This window comes from Fragaria vesca, linkage group LG3 (assembly GCF_000184155.1).
Source record: "Fragaria vesca subsp. vesca linkage group LG3, FraVesHawaii_1.0, whole genome shotgun sequence".
Taxonomy (NCBI): Eukaryota; Viridiplantae; Streptophyta; class Magnoliopsida; order Rosales; family Rosaceae; genus Fragaria; species Fragaria vesca.
The window spans coordinates 8,548,024-8,568,858 of record NC_020493.1 but is presented as its reverse complement, the minus strand read 5'-3'; the positions used below and the strand labels follow the sequence as shown (position 1 = coordinate 8,568,858).

At 37.1% G+C, this 20,835-nt stretch overlaps 2 protein-coding genes and 2 pseudogenes across 3 annotated transcripts; all 4 read right to left on the bottom strand.

Annotated features, from left to right (window-relative positions):
• Positions 1 to 213: 213 nt before the first annotated feature.
• LOC101304659 lies at positions 214 to 1,920 on the bottom strand (annotated as a pseudogene).
• A 929-nt stretch (positions 1,921 to 2,849) lies between these two features.
• Positions 2,850 to 4,589, bottom strand: LOC101304370 (pentatricopeptide repeat-containing protein At4g21705, mitochondrial-like). The gene is made up of 2 exons (XM_004295583.1): positions 4,344 to 4,589; positions 2,850 to 4,085 (listed from the first exon to the last, which is right to left on the bottom strand). The coding sequence occupies exons 1-2, from the start codon at positions 4,587 to 4,589 to the stop codon at positions 2,850 to 2,852; spliced, it is 1,482 nt and encodes a 493-aa protein (XP_004295631.1).
• Positions 4,590 to 5,626: 1,037 nt separating this feature from the next.
• LOC101304080 lies at positions 5,627 to 7,193 on the bottom strand (annotated as a pseudogene). Its single transcript, XR_184372.1, has 2 exons — positions 6,812 to 7,193; positions 5,627 to 6,013 (listed from the first exon to the last, which is right to left on the bottom strand). The product of XR_184372.1 is annotated as a heat stress transcription factor B-2a-like (transcript).
• A 4,216-nt stretch (positions 7,194 to 11,409) lies between these two features.
• On the bottom strand, positions 11,410 to 13,686 carry LOC101296550 (E3 ubiquitin-protein ligase RMA1H1-like). The gene is made up of 2 exons (XM_004293978.1): positions 13,580 to 13,686; positions 11,410 to 12,660 (listed from the first exon to the last, which is right to left on the bottom strand). The coding sequence occupies exon 2, from the start codon at positions 12,628 to 12,630 to the stop codon at positions 11,902 to 11,904; it is 729 nt and encodes a 242-aa protein (XP_004294026.1). The 5' UTR covers positions 12,631 to 12,660; positions 13,580 to 13,686; the 3' UTR covers positions 11,410 to 11,901.
• Between the last annotated feature and the right edge of the window lie 7,149 nt (positions 13,687 to 20,835).

The following is a 20,835-nucleotide window of genomic DNA, read 5'->3' as shown; positions in this document are numbered from 1 at the left end:
TTTCCGCCCATTCCCTGTCCACACACACAGAGCAACCTTCATGCATGCGCTTCAAAAGAAAGAAATTGAAAATCGAATCCGAGAGACAATTGAAAAGTTTCTAAGCCAAAAGTATTCGAAGCAACTCAATAGATGAAATGTAAACCAAACCAAAATAATATCAAGATATTCATGACATAACAATTCCCAACATGACTTGATGAACTATTTCTCCTAGACACCTTGTAGATTTTCCGGGTTCATCTTGTAGGATATCCATCTTAATCGTTCTTCAAGGGACATCTGCAAGAACACCTCTTCTTTTACTTTGGTATCAATCAACTCAAGCACCTTGAAACGAGCAACCAAGTCCAAGTTTGGGATCTCCTTGATTGCATCCCAAACTGTATATTGTCTCCTCATTTCTCTTTTCTCTAGTAGATTACAGATTCCTTCAAGACTCATGGCAATTTTATCAAGGCTTTTCATGATGCTACTTTCAAAAGTGTTCTCAATTGAGCTAGAACTTCGTTTCCACACACCATTCTGATTCATCTCCACAGATATCTGCAAACTTTAACAAACAGAATATCACAAAAGAAGAAGATTATCGTTTCCTTGTCTTACAAGCAAAACCCATTCATCTATGACATTCTGTGATTACAATATTATTATAAAATCATTTCCAAAATTAACCCGTGACCAAATCAAGCCGACTATACCCACAACTTATCAGGCTAATACCACCCAGTAATTCTAGTTTCAACTAAGAATTAAGTAAATTTGATGCTTCTTAACAAAACATGGGCTAATGCAATTTGATGCGTTTGAGCTTTACCTTGTTGTCGTCGAGCACGTCAAGAAGTACTCCTGGACAGGGTGGTTAGGGTTGAAGGAGAACTTGAAGGGTTTCGGCTCATCAAACAGAGGAATACAAAGGGTTTAATAGTAGCAAAATTGGGCTTCTTGGGCTAGTTAGAAAACTCGATTGACCTAATCACCCTTTTCGGGCCAATAGTTCATCTACTTTGTATATTAAGTACTGACATAATTATTGAAACAGATACCAAATAAGTTGAAATCAAACAAAAAACAAAACTTATACGATCTGATCCGATCAAAAGAAATAAGAAAACACAACTCATAATATACTGGTAATCAGCATTGGTAGAAAGCATAACCATATCAAGCAGTAACAGCACTCAACTGCTCCTCGATTCGCTTCTTGGCTGCCTCTATGGAAGTGTCTGTCTGCCACTGGCCGCCATCATCCTCTTCAGCTGCTTGGTCAATCACATCTCCTTGGCTCCGAGTAGGGGAGTGATCCTCGTCACAACCGGCGGTTTTCTTCTTGCTAGATACTGTGGAGCCAGAAGTGCCTTTCTTTTCTGCTGCCTCTTTCTTAAGCTTCTTTTGCTCCTCCTCAGCAGCTTCACCTTCCTTGAGCTGCTCTTTGTCTACCCTCCTCAAAGCTTTCTTCTCTTTGGCAGACTTCTTCTGCTCTGGAGGATTCTTGAGGATAAAATTCGTAAGCTTGTCCCTCATGTTAATATCAGACACATGCCCACACGCGGCACATTTGAGATTCGACGTCTGTTTCTTGGTGATAATAATCTCAGTCTCAGGGTTCCCACAACGGTAGCACTGCACATATTTCTCAATGAAGTTCTCCAGAAGTCCAGCAAGCTTTGCAGTGTCATGAGCACCATTCACATAACACGTTTTGTTCTTGTCGTCGAACTTTGACTGTGCTCCAAGCTCACAACCAAAATACTTGGTGATATAAGGAGGTCTGGCCAACTTATCTGCGATATCCACCATGTTAACCACATTAGTCTTGATGCCATTTCCTCTTCCTTCAATCTTAGTGATCATGCTTGGCATCTTATACCTATAGAAGGGATCATTACGGTTGGAAGCACCAATGTTCTGTAGAGCCATCTTCAATAAGGGTGTGAAAAACGATCAACTATAAGAGAAGGGCTCCTCTATCAGAAAAGTCAGCAACAGTAACAGGTTGCATAAAATGGCAACCAAGGAAGTGAGTGTTATTGCCTTCTAGTGATCCAAGATGGATGCATTCAAATTCACCAGCAGTAAACCTGTACTTTTTTTTCTAATAGGACAGTATTCACTAAGTAAGCCAATTGACGACAAACAGAGAGAGGCCCGTTCAGACATAAAAAAGGGTACAAACTTCACACTCCACTTTGACAAAACTGCAATGTAGCAGAATTTCCTGGTGTTGTTATGTGGCGGTTATGCTTTGCGTCTTAAACTCTTAATATGAGCCCTCTATTTGTAGAAGAATACAAGAGTACAATCTGATATACACAAAGGGCCATAACCCTATTTGTAATCTGCATACATTCCTTATTCAACTAGATAATATATTCCTAGGTTGACCAAGCTTACGCTAATTAGGTTTCCTTCAACACAAAGCCTTATTATTCAAAAATTAAAATAACATTCCAACCCTTTTTCCCTTTGTGAGGACAAGGTCAGCTGAGTTTTTGTTTTCAATTTAATATTTGCCAATTCCATTGGAAAATATATCTAGCATATATCTAATAATTTTCAACTTACCGGTTCAATCCAATGCTGATATTTCAGTCACTGTAATAGTATGTTACCGGTTCAATTTATATATCTCACAGGTGCGATTTATATATGATATTCAATTTAGAAATCTTATATCCTTATATCTTGTAAACAAGAGCATCTATACTGAACTTTTGTTTTACAAAATGGCTTGATTCCATTCTTATCAATGCAGACATACTACAATTTCCATGGTTCTAACATCCTGAACGAACAAGCAATTATGGTTCACCTGAAAAAAGAGGCAGGCTCAATTTCGGGTATCAGAACTAGGTTGGCCTCATGTCAAGGATCTTGCCTGTTTCTTTGTCATGATCTATTTTGTCAGTCTTCATACGATCCACTATAGTACTTACTTCTTCACCACCTCTTATATATGCCTTTAACAATGCATGATACATTGGCTTGTTCACTGGCATAACCTTCCTCAATGATCCAACAAAAACTTCTACAACTTCAACACTGCGTTCATCACCAAGCCAACTCAGTATGGTTGTGAACAAACTATCGTTGGGTCTCCGTCCTTTCTCTGTCCACACACTGAGAGCAACGTTCACGCACTTGAAAGCTTTTTCCATCTCACCCTTAGCGACATATCCAGAAGCTACTAATTCCCAGCATTTAAGGGTGGTTGCTTTTCCCTTCTCCATCAAGTCTTCAAGCAGAGCTTCTGCTCTCTCATGCAACCCCTTTGCTGAGTACCCTACTACAACAGTCTGTGGCACTCGAAAATCGTAACAGTTTCCAGACATATCCCATTCCTTCAGTACCATCTCAGCCTCTTCAAACTCACCCAGCTTCACCAGAGACACCAACATGCATATATAATCCCTATTTATGCATCTCTTACAAGCACTCTTCTCAAGACCCCATAACCTCAAAACTTCATCCTTATTCCCCATATTCGCATACAGTGAAATCAAAAAATTGTAGCCAAGCCCACTTTCCGTATCCAACCTCTCTTCCGACATCTTTAAGGCTTCAATCGCCTTGTTGGTTTGGCCCGCCTTCATGTAGAAATCAGCAACAACAGCATAAGTATTCCAGTCCATGACGATGTGAGGCTGCCCCTCCATTTCTTTCAAAACCTTTTCGACTCCTTCAAGATCCGACCTCACACCATAAGAGTTGATGCAGATTCTGTAGCTGAAATTGTCAGGAGAGACATTATTCTCCTTCATCTCAGCCAGCACACCAGGGACCTTCTCATGCTGACCACTATTCGTATACAAACACATGATCCCATTGTAATCAAGAGGCGAAGACGCAAACCCCAGCTCCTGCATTTTGCGCAAATGAGCAAGAGACTTCTCTGTCTGGAGCTGCCGCACATAGCAATTCAAAAGTGCACCATATGTCCTACAGTCCTTATCTTCATCCTCCAACTTAGTGAAATACTCTTCTGCCGAAACAAACCCCCGAACCCTGCCTATCAAATCCAGCTGCACAGCATGCTCACTCGACCTAAACTTGTACACACTCTTCTCATTCATCCACTCAGATACCTGCACACCATTACAAAACAACTAAATTCCCAACTCATAACACTTTGTTATTCCAAATTCATTTAAACTTCCCAAAACCAAATCAAGTGCCCTATCCAACATTCTAAACAAACCCAGCTAAATTAACCAAGTTAAATTACAACCCACTTCTTATATCTTCTTTCTAAACTAGAACTCACTAAATTTTATGTAAAAACATATTGAAACCTCCAGTGTTACATTAAAACTCAGTAAATGTTATCTAAAAGATATTGAAACCTCGAGGGCTTGAGAGAAGCGCTTGCGCTTGCGAAGGTCACGAATGATGCGGTGGAGCTCGGCGACGCTGACCTTGTTGCCTTTGGAGACCCAGTTGTCGAGCTCTGGAGTTACGGTTTGCTTCTTATCTCCGAGAGGACTGATGACCGTGTAGAGGGTAGGCTTCTTGGTGCGGCTAGTATAGTAGGATCTGCTCGTGATCGCGTTTTGGATTAGGGTTTTGACGAAGGAGAGCTTGGAATCCATGACTGTGTTTGTTAAGAGTTTTAGGGGTTTTCAGAGAGACGAAGATGAAGAAGGGTTTAAGAGCACTGTGAAATGTTTCGTACAGTTGGGCTTATTGGGCCTGTCGTTGTTTTGGGCCAATAGTAATCTATAATTCTCACAAATTTTACTTGATGATGCAATTTTCCTCGACTGATATGGAAACTAGAAGATAGTTCTCCTACTACTCTACACTAGCCTTTTACGGTTTTACCCACGGGCTCAGAATGTCTTGATAACGCAGTTATTCTCTCCGGTTATATAACCTATTACCCACTTTTCCCTCCTTAATTATCTCTATACTTTATTTATTTTATTTTCTTATTTACCATATTAACTTTTGTTCTTAATAATCTGAATCGATTTAATATGATTAGTATTGTCATAACATAATTTGATGATTTAGAGACCGCTCGTTTTATAGCAGTAGAGATACAAATATAGCAATGTCGTCAACTCGAGATATTCTAGTTTTCATGTAGAAATTTGGTATCAATTGATAACTTTAGCTATACAAAATCACTATATATCAAGCTATATTTTCATATATAGTATTACAAATGTTCTGACTGTCCAGACATTTTCGTACTTAGAACTTAATGAAATTGAGACTAGTTTCACTTTTGCATTATTCTACGTACATATAATCAACGTCTTTATGCCGAGACATTTTAGTATGTTCTGTTCGTATATGAAAACTCGAATATTATTCTTCAACATATATATATATATATATATATATAACAATATCTTATGCCGAGACATTGTTATATGTAGAAATTGATGAATGAACGAAGGGTACGTAAAGGATGGACAAGTCATCATGATCAAGGGAGACTCGACCTAGAAGGTGAAATAATACCAACCTAGAAGGACGCAACAAAATGTCATCAATTAATATCCTCATCTTTTCCTTCTAGTAAAAGGCACGAAAGAGAGCAGGCATATTCAACTTTTGATTTTGAAGATTTGAATTGGATCAACGAGCAGAATGCATGGTGTAACATTCAACACAGACCTTAGGAAACTCTCATATCACTGCTAGCTAGTACCATTTTCTGTCATCGATTGTGTTGGTCTTGCATAAACTGACCCACACAATCCAACAGCTTAGTTTCTAGTGCTTTGAACTGAGAAAGTTGCATCTGAAGCTCCATTTTCTGCTTCCTTAGGTTCTTGTTCTCCTCCATTAGCAGCAGAGACTGATTCTCTTGTTCTGCTGCATTGCTCATGCTTCGGTTAATCCCGCCAGTAGCACTAGTGCTCTCTTCCGAAGCCTTTAGGTACACCGGAAAAGCGCTCGGTTCGCATTTCTTTCGATTGATCTCCACTAGCATATGCCTGCAGCCCTTCTGGAACTTCTCGTGTTTGAACTCCCATCGTTTTGGTGATGTTTTCTTGAATCCCTATGGATATTGAGACATTCAACAATTTTCGTATATGGACTATCCTACTATACTAGACAAAACTGGAGAGCTACATCTTCCTGCTAGCTAGCATGAATATGATCACTACATGAAGCGGGTTATGTATATATGTTATCACTTTATCATATATTAGAATTCGAAGAACAAGATCTAGCAGTGTACGTTTTATGACCGCTGTTCAACCACAAATGAATTGGCTGTATCTGCATGCAGTAGGATATATATATATATATATATATATATATATATATATATTTTTTTTTTTTTTAGAATAAAAACTAGTGCAATAGTCTGCAGATCGAGCAGGATTATTTTGACCAATAGAAACTGTCATATTTATTGACTTTTCATAATATTATTATTGATTAATTTCTTTCAGTTTGACTACTGTTTGTATCCTGGAGCTAATACACAAAACAGAAAAACCATCGTCACAGAAATCTTTGCTCGATCAAATCCTAGATCTTGTTGATTTGACATTTGTTTCAGCTAAATCTTGTCATAGATTTTGAAAACTCAAGAAGTTTCTAAAATTTTCCGAGTATTAATCAAACAATAACATTGCGTGCTGGGTTCTTGAGCACTGATAAAAGTTTAACAGATATATATATTAACCTCATATCGATCATCGAAATAGTAATCATATATAAGCCATTAATCATCGGAAAAAAAAGAAAAAAAATATAGATAAGCCATTGATCAATCTGTGCGTATGATAATTTCATTCTGTATATAAATGAAGACAGAGCTAGGAAGACTGGAATTGAGACTACTCACATAGGTATTAAGCTGACGAATAAAGCTGGAGAAGTTATTGTGCTTGAAGTATTTAGGCAACAAGAGCTCTGAGAACTCAGCTGGAGACCATACTATAAAACCATTTCCTTCTCCGTTCCATGACACAATCGATCTCCTACCGCCACCATCTTTGTCTTCCTCTTCTTCTTCCTCTAGCAAATCGTACGTTTTAGACAAAAACGGGGCAGGGCTTCTCGTCCTCGAGCTCTGGCTTGTGCCATGGTTCACCTCCGAGATATCCTGATCCATACACATAGAGCTGTTTTCTCTATTTATGGTTTTTCCACACAGTTCCATATAAGCTCTCTTTTAGTCTGCTACTATTCTTTTGAGCTTTTCGGAAACTACTAGCAAGTGCCGTGGAAGGTGGATTGTTTCCTTTTGGCTTCGCTTTTATATATTTCTTTCATTTGCTGTTTCTTTAAGTTTATTGAGTGCATGCAACATTGACCCGAAAAATTTAAACAAAGTGCATGCAACTCTCCAAGATTATTCCCAATGAACAAAATACACCTTATATTAAATTGTATTGAAAAATGGATGATGATGTAACAGAAGCAAATGCTGGTATAGAAATGCATAATTTCCAATTGGATTTTGGCACGTGTAGTCAAACAAATTTTCTAACAATTGACTGGACTAACAGTGATCAATTTATTTAAATTAGAACACTGTGTTTGAATAGCTTGGGAGAAAGACTACTGTTAATCCATCAATTACAATGTAGAAAATTGGGCAGTGGAAAGCGGATTGTTTAGGACCGTTAGGTGGTCGGACTGGAAATCCGGTCCGGTTGGGGATTAGTAAGTCCATGGGAACAAGATCAAGGGAGAAATATATATTAGGATTGATTGTTTACGCGCTAGTCATATTCCAGACAACAAGGACCGCGAACTCTGACCCTAATGATGAAATGGTCTGGATTCAAAAGCTTTGCGTATATATATATATGTCATCGATTATATTTTCCCTCCAAGTGAGGTCATACACCTACTTAAATTCTCTCAAAGAAAGCTAACATTGCTAGGTTTGCACACTGATCTCGGATTGTTTTCATTCTTATAGAAAGAGCTAGCCCTTGCCGAAAATTAGGCATATATTGTAATATCCGGAAGGGTGGTGTTATTGACACACCATTTTTCTATATTTACAACCCTAAACGGAAATTACAAACAATTAAGACTAGCAATTATACGTGGGTGAAACAGCTTGTTCCTAACATAGAAAGGTGAACATATATAGATGTTTGTGTTTAAAGCCATCATCCGAATACTAATGTTGCTGAGTTTCCATTATGCTAATCTTATTCGCGCAATCACTGAAGATTCTAAGCAATCAGGGACTGAGGATAGTAGAACCCTCTCAGGGCTGTAGCCCAGACACTTCTTTTTCTTTTCACATAGGATAGGTTAGGGATACATAAAATAAAGAGATATATAAGCACTAGCCCATATAAAAGCTTAAAAGAAGTCAAACAGCCAGCGTTTTTTCGGAACATAGATGCACAAATAATCAACCAAAAAAAGTAAATGAAGCATTATTTAAATTATTTTTTGTATATGTAATAATAAAACATACATAATCTGATTTTATTTAAATTACAAACCATTAATTTTATTAAAGTTTGAATTTTTTATTAAAAGAAAATTTAACCCAAACTGTTTTGAAATCCTGGTTTCGTCTCTGTAGGCAATGGAGTCATACAACTTTCTTATTGCCTGATTTATAGTTAGTCTAACTAGTCAAAACCAATGGGCTCCGAACATGCAGCTGCAATTGATAGTGGGAACAAATTAAGAGAATCAAAGTGATAAACTTGCATTGTTTAATAAAGCCTTGGCTTGATTCAAAAACTAAGTACCTTTGGGCTTTGATTAGTTAATCCACCGAACTAAAGTCTAAAACTATTAACATGTAGCCCAAAGTCGCAAACCCTAAAACCTGGTGTTGCGTGAAAATTGAAGGCAGTACTGTACTGTGTACATAGGGCATATATATATATATATATATATATATACTCTTTGTCGTGATTGTAGTCTCATCTTCATCACTCCGGTCCGGTCGAATTTAGTTTTGGTCGCTCGGGGTGGAATTAGCACGGATCAAAACCCAAGTATACATTAGGAGTTTGTGAAAATAGGACTTGGCTGAATTTAGGGTTTGAGAACCAACCGGCCTGCACGCCAAGACTTGTATGCAGACGTATTTGCAGCGGAAGAGTAGTGTTGCATGTGATTGAAGAAGATTCAGGCCAGTACGTCGTCTGGCGCGCAGTGGCATATGGTTGGATTTTCCGGCCATTATGTCCGATCTTCAAGCTTCTGCTAGCTTTTTGGTTCATTGGTCGGAGAAGATCGGGTCGATCGATGATATGATGTACAGTGTGATGTATTGATGTATCCCTAAGATAACCCGATAAAGGCGAGTAGGTCTTAAACTCATGTGTACAGTATTGCGTATTCCCAGTAGCAGTAGGACTACTGCTCTGGCTAGGAGCCCAATTATTGTAGTCCAGTTTGTCTTCTTTCTCTTTGATACAATTCTTTGCAAATAAGTGAAATAACGATCAATAATAAAAGATAAATAGTTTGATATGTTTCCACGTGTTACATGTTCATCTTTTGGATTCAATGTATCTTTTTTATTTCGCTGAAAATTTAATGTGTCATTTGGAATTCATATGTGACATGAGCTGAAGTCTCCAAATACCAATCTTAAGTCGGGGAACGTGAGATACTGTATTTTGAAGTTTGTAAAGTTGAGATACCAAAACTTAAAATAACTCAAATGATACACTTTTCGGGGACGATTTTCCCTTTAAAATATGTCACAACTTAGTGTTAAACTAGACACAATCACCATGCATAAATGCAGGGGAGAAAACCAGAGAGAGAGAGAGAGAGAGAGAGAGAGAGATTTGACTTTTCTGGTGACAATTTATAATTAATAAAACATATCAAGACATAAACGTAACTTTAAACATACCGAAAACAGTATTGTAATTATATATAAACTGATGACAAAATTACAGCAGCAAGGACAAAACCGTAATTTTCGGAACATGAACAATGCAAGCTCCTGACTTTAAAATAGTATATTGTAAATATTTTTGTGTGATAGCGCTCCCTTTGTGATACTAGTTGGGTTTGGATATATGTCTTCTCATTTGGGCCTCTTTTTGTGCTGGCTTGATGGTCCTACCATGGGAAATACGGGATTTTGTTGATGGGTCTAATTAATGTGTATGAAGGGACTCAAAAGCTTCTTTCTCTTTGGTTATGAATCGTTATATGCATAATCAGATATTGTTGTCCACTAATAATATAGTTTAGTTAAAGATATTGCAAACGAATAGATACTCCTCAACTACTAAATCGAATTTTGAACTCCTCAACCTCAAAAGGATCAAAGGAAAATTTAGCATTATTGTAAGGCATAATTTATGCTCTTGTCTCTTCCTTAAGTTGTATCCAACTTTCCGCTAGTTTTGATTGATGCGTTGAGGTGCTAGATCCCACTCCCCAAACCTAATTAATCGAATTGATGCACCACCAATAGCTTACGCATCAAGTGGAATAGATGTTGACAACCCAATTCTTTAGAAAGCAAGTTGTCTTGATTGAAAGTAAATGCACTAAAATTATAATCATATGGTTTATTCACTCTTGGACAACAAAACTACATGATTGCAATTGTTTATCAACGGTTCCAATCATATATAATGTTATTAGGAAATGTTGTTAAATTTGTTATAGATAACTTCAAAACTGATTCATTACTTTCTAGATAACTTTAGATGTCATCAACAGTCATATTGCAATAGGGTGAATCACATATTTGGTTAACAAACAAAGAAATGAAGAATCACATAGTTTGGTTGCTAACACCTTTGGTTTAGAAACATTGATTAAATTTGATAGTTAGGTATATTGGTGAGCACCTCATGCACCTCACAAGCAATCTCCCAAAGCCTATCCATTAGATGCAAAAGTGAGGCTGACTACAAGTGCTTGTAAAGAACTTTACCAAACGAACAATGTGAGTGAAATTTACACATCCTCAATTACAACCCACACATCCTGATTCATTTTCTTTAGCCCATTTTTTAATATGAAATGTGAAAACTGTCCCTAATTTTTTCTCTTCAAATAGTCAAGAACATGGACATTTTTAACAATTCCATGACAAAAGGTGGGTCATGATATGTGTATTGTAATCGTGGGTGTGCAAATTTCACTCCCAATGAACAAAGACTGTCTGGTATTAGGGTATTCATGAATCATGATTTTCACAAAGAAGAAGAGGACGAAGAAAGAGCAAAGTTGAACTAGTACACAAACATGTAGGGATGTAATGTAGCACCAACTCTTTCTATGTCCATTTCCATTTCCTACTTTCCAAGAAGTTGCTTCTGATCCTGTTGAGCTCAATTTTGATTGACCTGTAGCTAAATTTGCTATGGAATCTGTATCTGTGATTGTGAAGATTGCTTGTGACCCCAGTTGGCTTGACAAAGATGTCTTCTTGTTTCTCTATGACCTCTATGGATGGGTATGGAGTCTGGACCCTCCTCTAAAAGCAACCAAAACCAGTTTGATTGCCACAGGACCACTATGGACTTCTGCATCTTGGATAACTAGGACCCAGGTTTGCTGTGGCCAGGGAACAAGAACAACTTGCATCTAGAGTCCTAGATCAGTGGACTAATGAGCGTCTTCTCAGGATTTTGTGTTGTTTAGCCTCGTGATATTCTTTTGGATCTATTCTCAATGTCTCTCAATATTGAGAATAACCATCAACATGTGGTTCTTGATGATATCCTCATCGTATTTTCGAATCACGTAATCTGTGATGAACCAGCAAAGCTAAACAATAGCAGGAGAGCTTAAGTAGGTCACAGAACCAAGCTCGAAATGGAAATGTATAAGTTCTCAACAAAAGCTCTAATATTACTCATATAATGCACATCTCATCTCATCTATTTATATTCAAGAGGACGTTCATACCTTTCATACAGTATACAAAATGGCTGGGGGGAGAGGGAGGATAACCTATATACTACACTATATTCAGAACACGATAAGGCACAAAAGAAAGCAACAGAAGAGGAAGATAGAAATTCTATTTAGCGACTTTTCTGCCTGCATCTCGTGCCTTCTCATCCTTGGACTACTACTGCCTGTAAGGTGGTACGAATTTGGGTAGGCGTATAAGCTCTCAGAATTTCCAAACACCCTTGCGTAAACCATCTCCCCAAACAGACCAGCCATTGGGTGGTTGATACCAGATAACGTTGTGCCTCCAGGGCTAAGCAGTGGTGAGGAAGAATGTTCCTCATAACTGCTGTAGGGATGAGAGCTGTATTGTTGGCTCTGATATGGGTTACGATATGGAAGTTGCTGAACATCACGAGGTGAGTTAGATACAAGAGCTTGTGCATCCCATGCTGATGGTCTGGGAGGTACTATTATTCCCAGGGAGGGTGCCTTTCCTTTAAGCTCAGGTTCTGACGTTGTTTGGCCACCACGGCCATAGAGTGGGACCATGGTGGTGTGTGATATCTCAGTCTTGCAAACAGGGCACTGGGGGCATTCATCAGAAGCAAGGGAGGCGCTCTGGACGCGAAGCCATTTGTAGATGCAAGGCCAGCAGTACAGATGGCCACAGAGAGTGACCACAGGCTCATTTGCAAAGTCTAAGCAGATGTTGCAGTCAAAGCCGCCTTTAGAATTATCGGAATCAGCTGCTGCACCTGAGATGGACTTCCATTCATGTGCATAGTATTGCTTCATTTCCATCTTTCTGTTCTTCCAATTTGATTCTTCCACCTGAGATAAGATATGAAACCAATTAATACCAGATCCCTGAAGCTACCTGCTTTCATAAACAATCCTCTACCATTAACTTTAAGTCTTTAACCCCATTCTTGATTTTTCTAGGATTCCGAAGTCCTATGAACCTCAAAATTTAAAACTCGATATTACTAACAAACTTCCGGAAGTAAAACATGGTTGCTAAAGGAAACTCTAGAATGAATTGTAAGAAAAAACCAGTTATGAGTTATGACAACTAGCACCCCCGCATGGCAATATCACTCAGCCTCCGTCGTTCCCCCTCTCCTCACGATTGCTTCAATTTCTCCATCAGGCACGAAAGAAATAACAACTTTTACGGTTTTCTTCTATAGATCTGAAATAAGGGATTCACTATACCCCTTTTCAAGACCTACGGCATAGTTAAGTACTCCAATGCAAGCCTACACATCTCACTACCATCCACACGCTTAGGATAAGACCTTCCGGCATGAGCTCAACTACAACCTAACCGAAACAATTCTCAAACTCGAGTATCACCAAACACTAAAATCGCCCCGAAAAACCCAACCTCATACATACATACCTCCTAATAGCTAAACTTTTAAGTTTCATCAAGCCAAGCATGCACTAATTTCTCACAAAAACGCCATACAATAGTTTTCCTTACAATTCAATCAATCATCTAGAGTTCTAGACATTTCTACATCCCCAATTCTTTTCCGTTCACCGGAAAATTGCTTTGGACAAAGCCAAATGAGCCAGAAATCAAAACGGCGACAGATCTGTAAGCACAAGCACACATGTATCTTCCGCTATACCAAAAACCATAGATTCCCAATCTTTCTTCCTACTTCTCCGAGCAAAAAGCGTATGCAATTGAAAAGAAACAAGAATAGAGACAGTGAAATTGATTAAGCATTAGGAGACGTACCGGAAAGAGATTCGTAGAAGGGCCGGGCGGTGTCAATTTTGTTGAGAATCTTCGAGAACTCCCACCGGAGCTGTAACGGCGATTTTTAGAGAGAGAGAGAGAGAGAGAGTTGGAGGGAGGGCTGGGCGTGGCCTTCGTGTGGGTTTTATAGACAAATCCAGTATGACCCCATTACTGTGTAAGCGTATTTCAACTGCGCGGTACGCGCGTGGAGTGTACTTCTTTCATCTAAACCTGTTTTTTTTTTACACTCCGTAAAAGAAAAGATATTTTTAAAGAAAGATATTTTCTTTTAGAAGTATATTTTCCCGAACTCTTTTCGCTTAAGATTTCAGAAATCGTTTCTCACATTTTTTTTTGGATACAAAATCGTTTCTCACATTGTCTGATGCAAGGACTGAAAAATCAATTATATCCCCGATATTTTGGTGATATTTTCGTTTGTTTAGTGTGGCGATATATCTTTGTTGTTCCATAAATATATCGTCCGAGATATTTGATATTTTGTGATATTATGCGAAATTCTCAATATCTTTGCGAAAACCACGACATTTTCTTTAGAACTCAAGACAAATTTAGAAGTTTCTCACATCGTCTGATGCAAGGACCGAAAAATCAATTATATCCCCGATATTTTGGTGATATTTTCGTTTTTTCAATGTGGCGATATATTTTTGCCATTCCATGAACATATCGTCTGAGATATTTGATATTTTGCTATATTATGCGAAATTCCCGATAGTTTCACGAAAACCACGACATTTTTGTTAGAACTCAAGGGTAAATTTAGAAATTTTTGTGAAATTTGCACAAAATACGTACAAGGCACAAAGACAAGTTCTGAACCTTGGTTGCCCAATGGAAGTCTCAACGCCTCAACCATCTACACTATGATGCTATTTTGTTATTATATGTTCCTTTTAAAATATATAGTTGCTCATAATATTTATCCTCTTTCCATATTTATTTTTTGATATTTTCTTCGAAATATCCATTTTTTTAAGCGTCGAAATTTTAGTCCTTGGTCTGATGACGTTGTCGCAGGGCAGGAGTTTAACCCGACGATCAAATGGTGGTTGAGCCTAGTAGGATGTTGGCGGTGGAACAAGAAAGGGAGGTTTCTCATGTGTGCAGACTGAGGGGTTGTTGGACGACATGTGTTACAGTGCGGCGTTAATCCGATAGGGAGGTTTTGTCCCCGGTCAAGAGCCATTGTTCATACTAGTTCAATGGGGCAGTGTGCATATGGAAAGGCGGTGCGATGAGATGGGGAAAGCGTGGTGGTGATGGCATGTCTGGATTGTATAGCGATCTAGGTCAGGTTTCCATGTCTTGTTTTGTTATTGATGTTAAAGTGGTGTGTTGCCTCTTTGAGGTGGTCCAGGACGGTGGTGCTCCTTGGGTGGTGGCGACCCTGGCGGTGGAACGCCGGAGCTGTAACTAGATTGCAACAATCTTTTAGGTCATGCTTCTGGGTGGCTTGTTCCTTGAGGTCCAATGGGTATTGGTCAGGCTTTGGCTCTTTTCGGGCATAGGTATGGGTCTGTTTATTTATTTATTTTCATTTTTTTTGGCTTTTTATAAGTTTTTAGTTCGATTTATTGGGTTCAGTTGTCCCTCATCTTTGATTAAAGGTTTAAGGTTTTGGTAAGAGGGTGTCATTGGGTGTGTCGTGGTTATGATATCGTTTATATGGACTATTGGTTTTAACGTCAATTATTTCTTGTTGTCAATGTAATGAGATGTTATCTTTACATATATGTTGATATTTTTGGTATACATTATTGGAAGAGGTTTTTTTTTTTTTGAGATTTACTGTGTAAAAAGCTCTTATTCCCAACCATGACAATAATATGACAGATAGTACTTCTAATCACATCATCTAAATTCATAAAGTTGACGCACAAGTTTTTTTACACACAAGTGGATGCTCCTAATAAGTAAATGAACAAATCTATGTGAATAAGAAAATGAAATAAAGCAAAATGATATAAATTAAAATGGGGCCGGTCCGTTTCTTTTTCTTCTAGAAGATGAGTCGTGGGTCCAGCCACTTTTTAAATAGGTTCAGGCCGAATAAAAAATGACAAATAAGAAAACGACGTCATTGATCATCTAATTATTTAACGACATTGTTTTAATTCTCCTCCTCCAGACGGCATTCCACACAACTAAAATATTGCTGTCGTTAGCTAAACATAGTAGAAATTATATAAAATTTAATAAACAGATGAGGAAAAATTATTATTATTTCGACCAAGTTTCGCTCGTTATCCTGCTGGAGCTGTCGTATATCTTCTAGAAGCATATCATTGTCATGGATTATTTTTTTTCTTTTTTTTTTTGAAAGGTCTTTTTCCATTTTAGGTTAAATGATACTTCATTCTATCAAAAATATATATTATATTATAAATCGATTCACTGTCTTGCGTACACAGAACAAATAAGATCATTTGATTCATGTAGAACAATATTCTCCTTACACATTTCTCGCTCACTTCAAAAAACAAAGCGAGCCTATAATCATATAGGTAATAGATTATAAGCTAAATTAAACTTCCAAACAGGGAAATAACAAAAAATTAAAGCCTATAATCCATGAAAAACATAGATCGTAGGCAAGTTCATGAGAATAAAAAAAAAATATTAAAATACCTTTTTACCCATGAGATTAGGGCTAGGAGGCTGGTTTAGGCACATTCATATGTAAATCATGTAATGGGGGAATATTCTTTTTAAGTAAAGTTGTTTTGCTTCAACCATTGTATGTAAATTTAAGGATGGTTGAGCAAAGTTTTATTTGGTAAGTTAGTAACCATGTGAACACTATTGGATTGATTTATTTTTTTTATCAGACAAACAACTAAAATGCTACAACGAGTCTATCGTGAGTCGAACTTACGACCTTCCACTTATAGAGAGGAAACTAATGTCACTAGACAAAATGGTACTAAGCTATTGGATTGAAATTAGTAATACAAATCTTGAAAATTAATTATATACACTGTTTTACTCTACAAGTTTTTTGTTAAAAATAGTTTGGCTGGATTCATCACTTGATGAGATTAGAAGATAATGCAATGATAGTAGTGTTAACCAGAGATTTGACATGGGGTATAATATGATGTTATGCTCTCACTTCTTCTAGTGTTTACTCGTAAATATAAGTTATTCGATCATGTTGTACATGAGACCGTAAAAGTGTAAAAGATTTCAACAATTTTGATTTTCAATTTCTTCTTCATATTGGCTTAAACTTAAGAAAGATGAGTTTATTAACTAGTAGAAAAATGTGTTTGATGCGTGAAATGTCCTTTTACAAAACGGCTAACCCTAGAAAGTTATAATTGACTTCCGCTAAATGTGGTTTCATTAGATGTATGCATTCAAACATTTGATTGTTTACGTAAATAAATAATACGACATGCAATCTTCTTACTCTCTCGGTCCATTTGACGTATGTCTTTATACAAATGAGAAGTTACGTGGCGTGACGCGCATGCGTTGGTTAAGAGTCTCTCCATAATTTTGAGAATTCAATGACGGGGCCCGTCAAATTGCTATGTTGTTAGATCGGGGGGACCTCTAAATAGGTCTGTGGACATATTAACCATCTTAACTTCTTAAGTAACAAATATCTCCAAACATCATAATGAGACTGAAATCTCTAATTTTTACGTGGCTGGAGATCGTTTAAAATGGATCGATCGAGGACCATAAGCAATCAAGCATGCATGATCGAGATGAAAGCTTCTTCTTCTGGAAAGATTAGAGAAAGCTAAGCTAAGCTACCTTAAGATTTTGTGGTGCACAGAGACCTGAAAGCTCAACGATCCTCGCCTTCTCAATCGAGTAGGTTAGAAAATCGTTGGTGAAGTTTCATCCTCGCATTTATGTAATACAGATTATTCGCATGCATCGATCACCAACCACATGCCTTACCAAGCCTGCTACTACCGCTAGTGATTAAATTCGTCATTTTCATTTATGTTCTTAATTAGCCTCTTGGGTCTTGGTCTTCCATTTTTTGCACGTATAAACAGGGACGGAACTACATTATGCAATGAAGGGGTTTGGACCCCTTAGCATTATCAATCTCCAATTAATCACCATATAAACCTCCTATAATTGTAGTAATTTGGTGTAAATTCATTCATGAAACCCCCCTTAATCAGTAACAATGTCAACGAAAGAACAAAAAAGAGAAAATAACAAGACTTAATGTGTATTAATTACACCTAATTTATAGAAGGAAATACGATAATATTAATTAAATCTACAATATTTTGTAATTTATTATCATTGATGTATAGTTTATTCAATTGTTTTATTCTACTATCATGTTTTATATCTCGGCTCCCCTAAGGTTTAAATCCTGGCTCCGCCACTGCGTATAAATATACATGTAGTTCTTTCTTTCTCTCATGGGATCTACGAGTAGAGTACGTGTTTAGACAGTTTGTTTCGTTCATGAGGAGGTGAGGCCGTGAACTCGTCCCACAAGTAATAAAATGACGGATACAAATTTTGGTGCACTCTATCGAGTTAAAAACAAAACAATCTGCATTGCTTTGTAGTTACGGGATTTCTTACTTAGGGATGTGACAAACATACAAATTACAATGCGTTAGTTGATAGTTACAATGGCTAAAAGTATAGTATATAGTCTCATGGTTCTAGAATGAAAATGAGTTTGATCAACAATATTATTATAGAACACTAGAAACTACGTGGTGTAGCTGTTTCAATTAATCTAAAATACCCCAAATATTGCAATAAATTGACACAATAATTCATCCCTTAATATTTGTACCAAACAAAAAATCATTTCTCCATATATGGCCAAAGAAATTGGAAGAAGAAGGAGGAGGAGGAGGAAGCATAATTCCAAATTTCCAATGAGTCCCCAAGATAAGGACCGGCGGCTAAAGAGGTTATCGCGGATGGTCCTACATGTTGACTCGTGCAAGAATGGTAACATGGTCGTAAGGCCCACTAGGCCCATCTCAACTGTCTTCTTATGAAATTAAAGTCGAATGAACACAATTGCGTGTGCAAAACGACATCGTAGTGTCTATTGTAGAAACAGAAAAAAGAAAAGAAAAAGGAAAGAACCTACAGCCTAAAGACTTTGGATTAGAGGGGTCTTTAGAATGGGACAAGTCAATGAGCTTCACTTGGCTTTTTTGAAGTTAAGAATTTGGAAACGTTACCTTTCTAGATTTTCTTTCTTGTTAGTAGAAAATGAAAGTTTGACTACTATCGTTTACTTTCAAACGTTTTTTTTGGGGTTAGATAGCCAAACTACAAGCCTACCCGTGGGGATTGGGCTGATGCAGCCCGGCCTGTTCACTTAGGCATAAGGTCACATACTAATTATACATGTAAATGGACCGGATCTTGATCCGGACCCGCTCCGAATCCGTGGTTTTTAAATGGATTTAGATAAAAAATTTGACCCGTTGATCCGTTAAAGACTCGGATCCGTTAACCCGTTTATTAAATGGATCGAGGTTGATCCGATCCGTTAAGGACCCAGATCCGTTTTAAAATAATTAAATAATATTTTTATAAATATAAAATTATTGATAAATATTAAATAATATAATAATTATTTGGATAAGTTAAACGTCCAAATTGCGTCTAAAGTATGATTTGATGAAGTTGAAGGTTACTGATGTCTATGTTTTTTTTATGCTCTTTGCTAAAAACATTGGAGGTCTAGTATTTTGATTATATTAGTTTACTATTAAGAAGTATTTTGGTCATGTAATTTAACTTTTGATATAAACCTTTATTTTATTATAATATTTCATTAGTGTTATGAAAATTTATGATAAAATTAAAAAATTATTATTTAAAATTTGAAAATATTTATTATTATAAACGGATTGAATTAACGGGTCGGGTATCAGTTAACCCGCCAAATTCGGATTTGAATCGAGCTATCAATGATCCGCGGGTAACAAGTCGGATCCGGATCCAATATTTCTATTACGGATCCGGATAAATTTTGGATCTGAATCTTGATTTAAGTCGATCCGCTCCATTTACAGGTCTAATATTACTAATAGTCTAACACCAATGTTCTAACTAGTTGCGATTGGGCCGAGAGAGCCTGTCTTTATTTCAATCCGCATCTCCACTAGAGCTTCTCACTATCACGACCCGGAGTAATATTATCTTCTGATGTAGGCATTGAACTTAAATGACCTTCAAACATGTTGGTCATAAATGAGTAGGAGTTGAGAATTGAATACTAGACATGAATCCTAATTATGCAGTCAATTATATGACAAAGATAGCTCTTTGCTTTATTTTAGCCACTCCAATTCCTATTATTGATGACAAAGGCTTGCGACGCTAGTAGGTCCAGTGCTACTCTTTAAAGGTTTTAATGGAGCTTAACCGGCTTAATTGAGGGGCCACGTATCCAAACTTTGCTGAATAGATTTCGCAAGAAAACCAGCTATGTCTGATTTTTGTAGTGTAATTTCAATCCACAAAAAAGAAAAGGGTTTGGTCACTGGATCCCTTCGGACTTTGGAGTATCTACGACATCAAACATCTAATATGTGATTGAATTGGTTGTTTGCTAAAAGTTTCTTACGTTACATGTTCAGTTTGGAGATTGCTCCTGGAAATATGCCACTCGACCAACTTTACCATATGAGGACATCTCTAACTATTGGTCTATAACTCAAACCTAAATTCAAATTTTAGGCCAACCAAACCTACAAATATTTATATAGGTTTTGCATCTCTAACCCATAGAGTCAAGATCCAAACCTATTTTAATTATATCATTGTTTAATCTTAAATTGAGTAAAAACTCAAACATATTTTAATCATTAATTGTTTTATATTAATAAACTATGACACTAGCTAGCAGACACCCACTCACTCATCAATTATAAGTTTTGGTCCTATTTGGTTGAGTTAAAATATGACACATTTTAGGTAAATCCTATTTTAGGTCAACTTTGATAGTGGGTTGGAGATTAAATTTCACAAAGCTAAACATATTATAAGTTTTAAACCAAGAGTTAGAGATAGTCTCGAGCTTCAATTTTAAATTCAAGGGAAAATGCCCAAATGGCCAAAAGCCATTAAATTAGAGCCCAGTTGAATGAAAATCCTTTCATGAAACTCATTCCAATGATTTTGTTAAAAAGACTTCATTACCCTTTTGTGTAACTAATACCCACACAAATCTCAATAGTTTCTTCTCATCCGAATTTGTTCTCTCTCTCTCT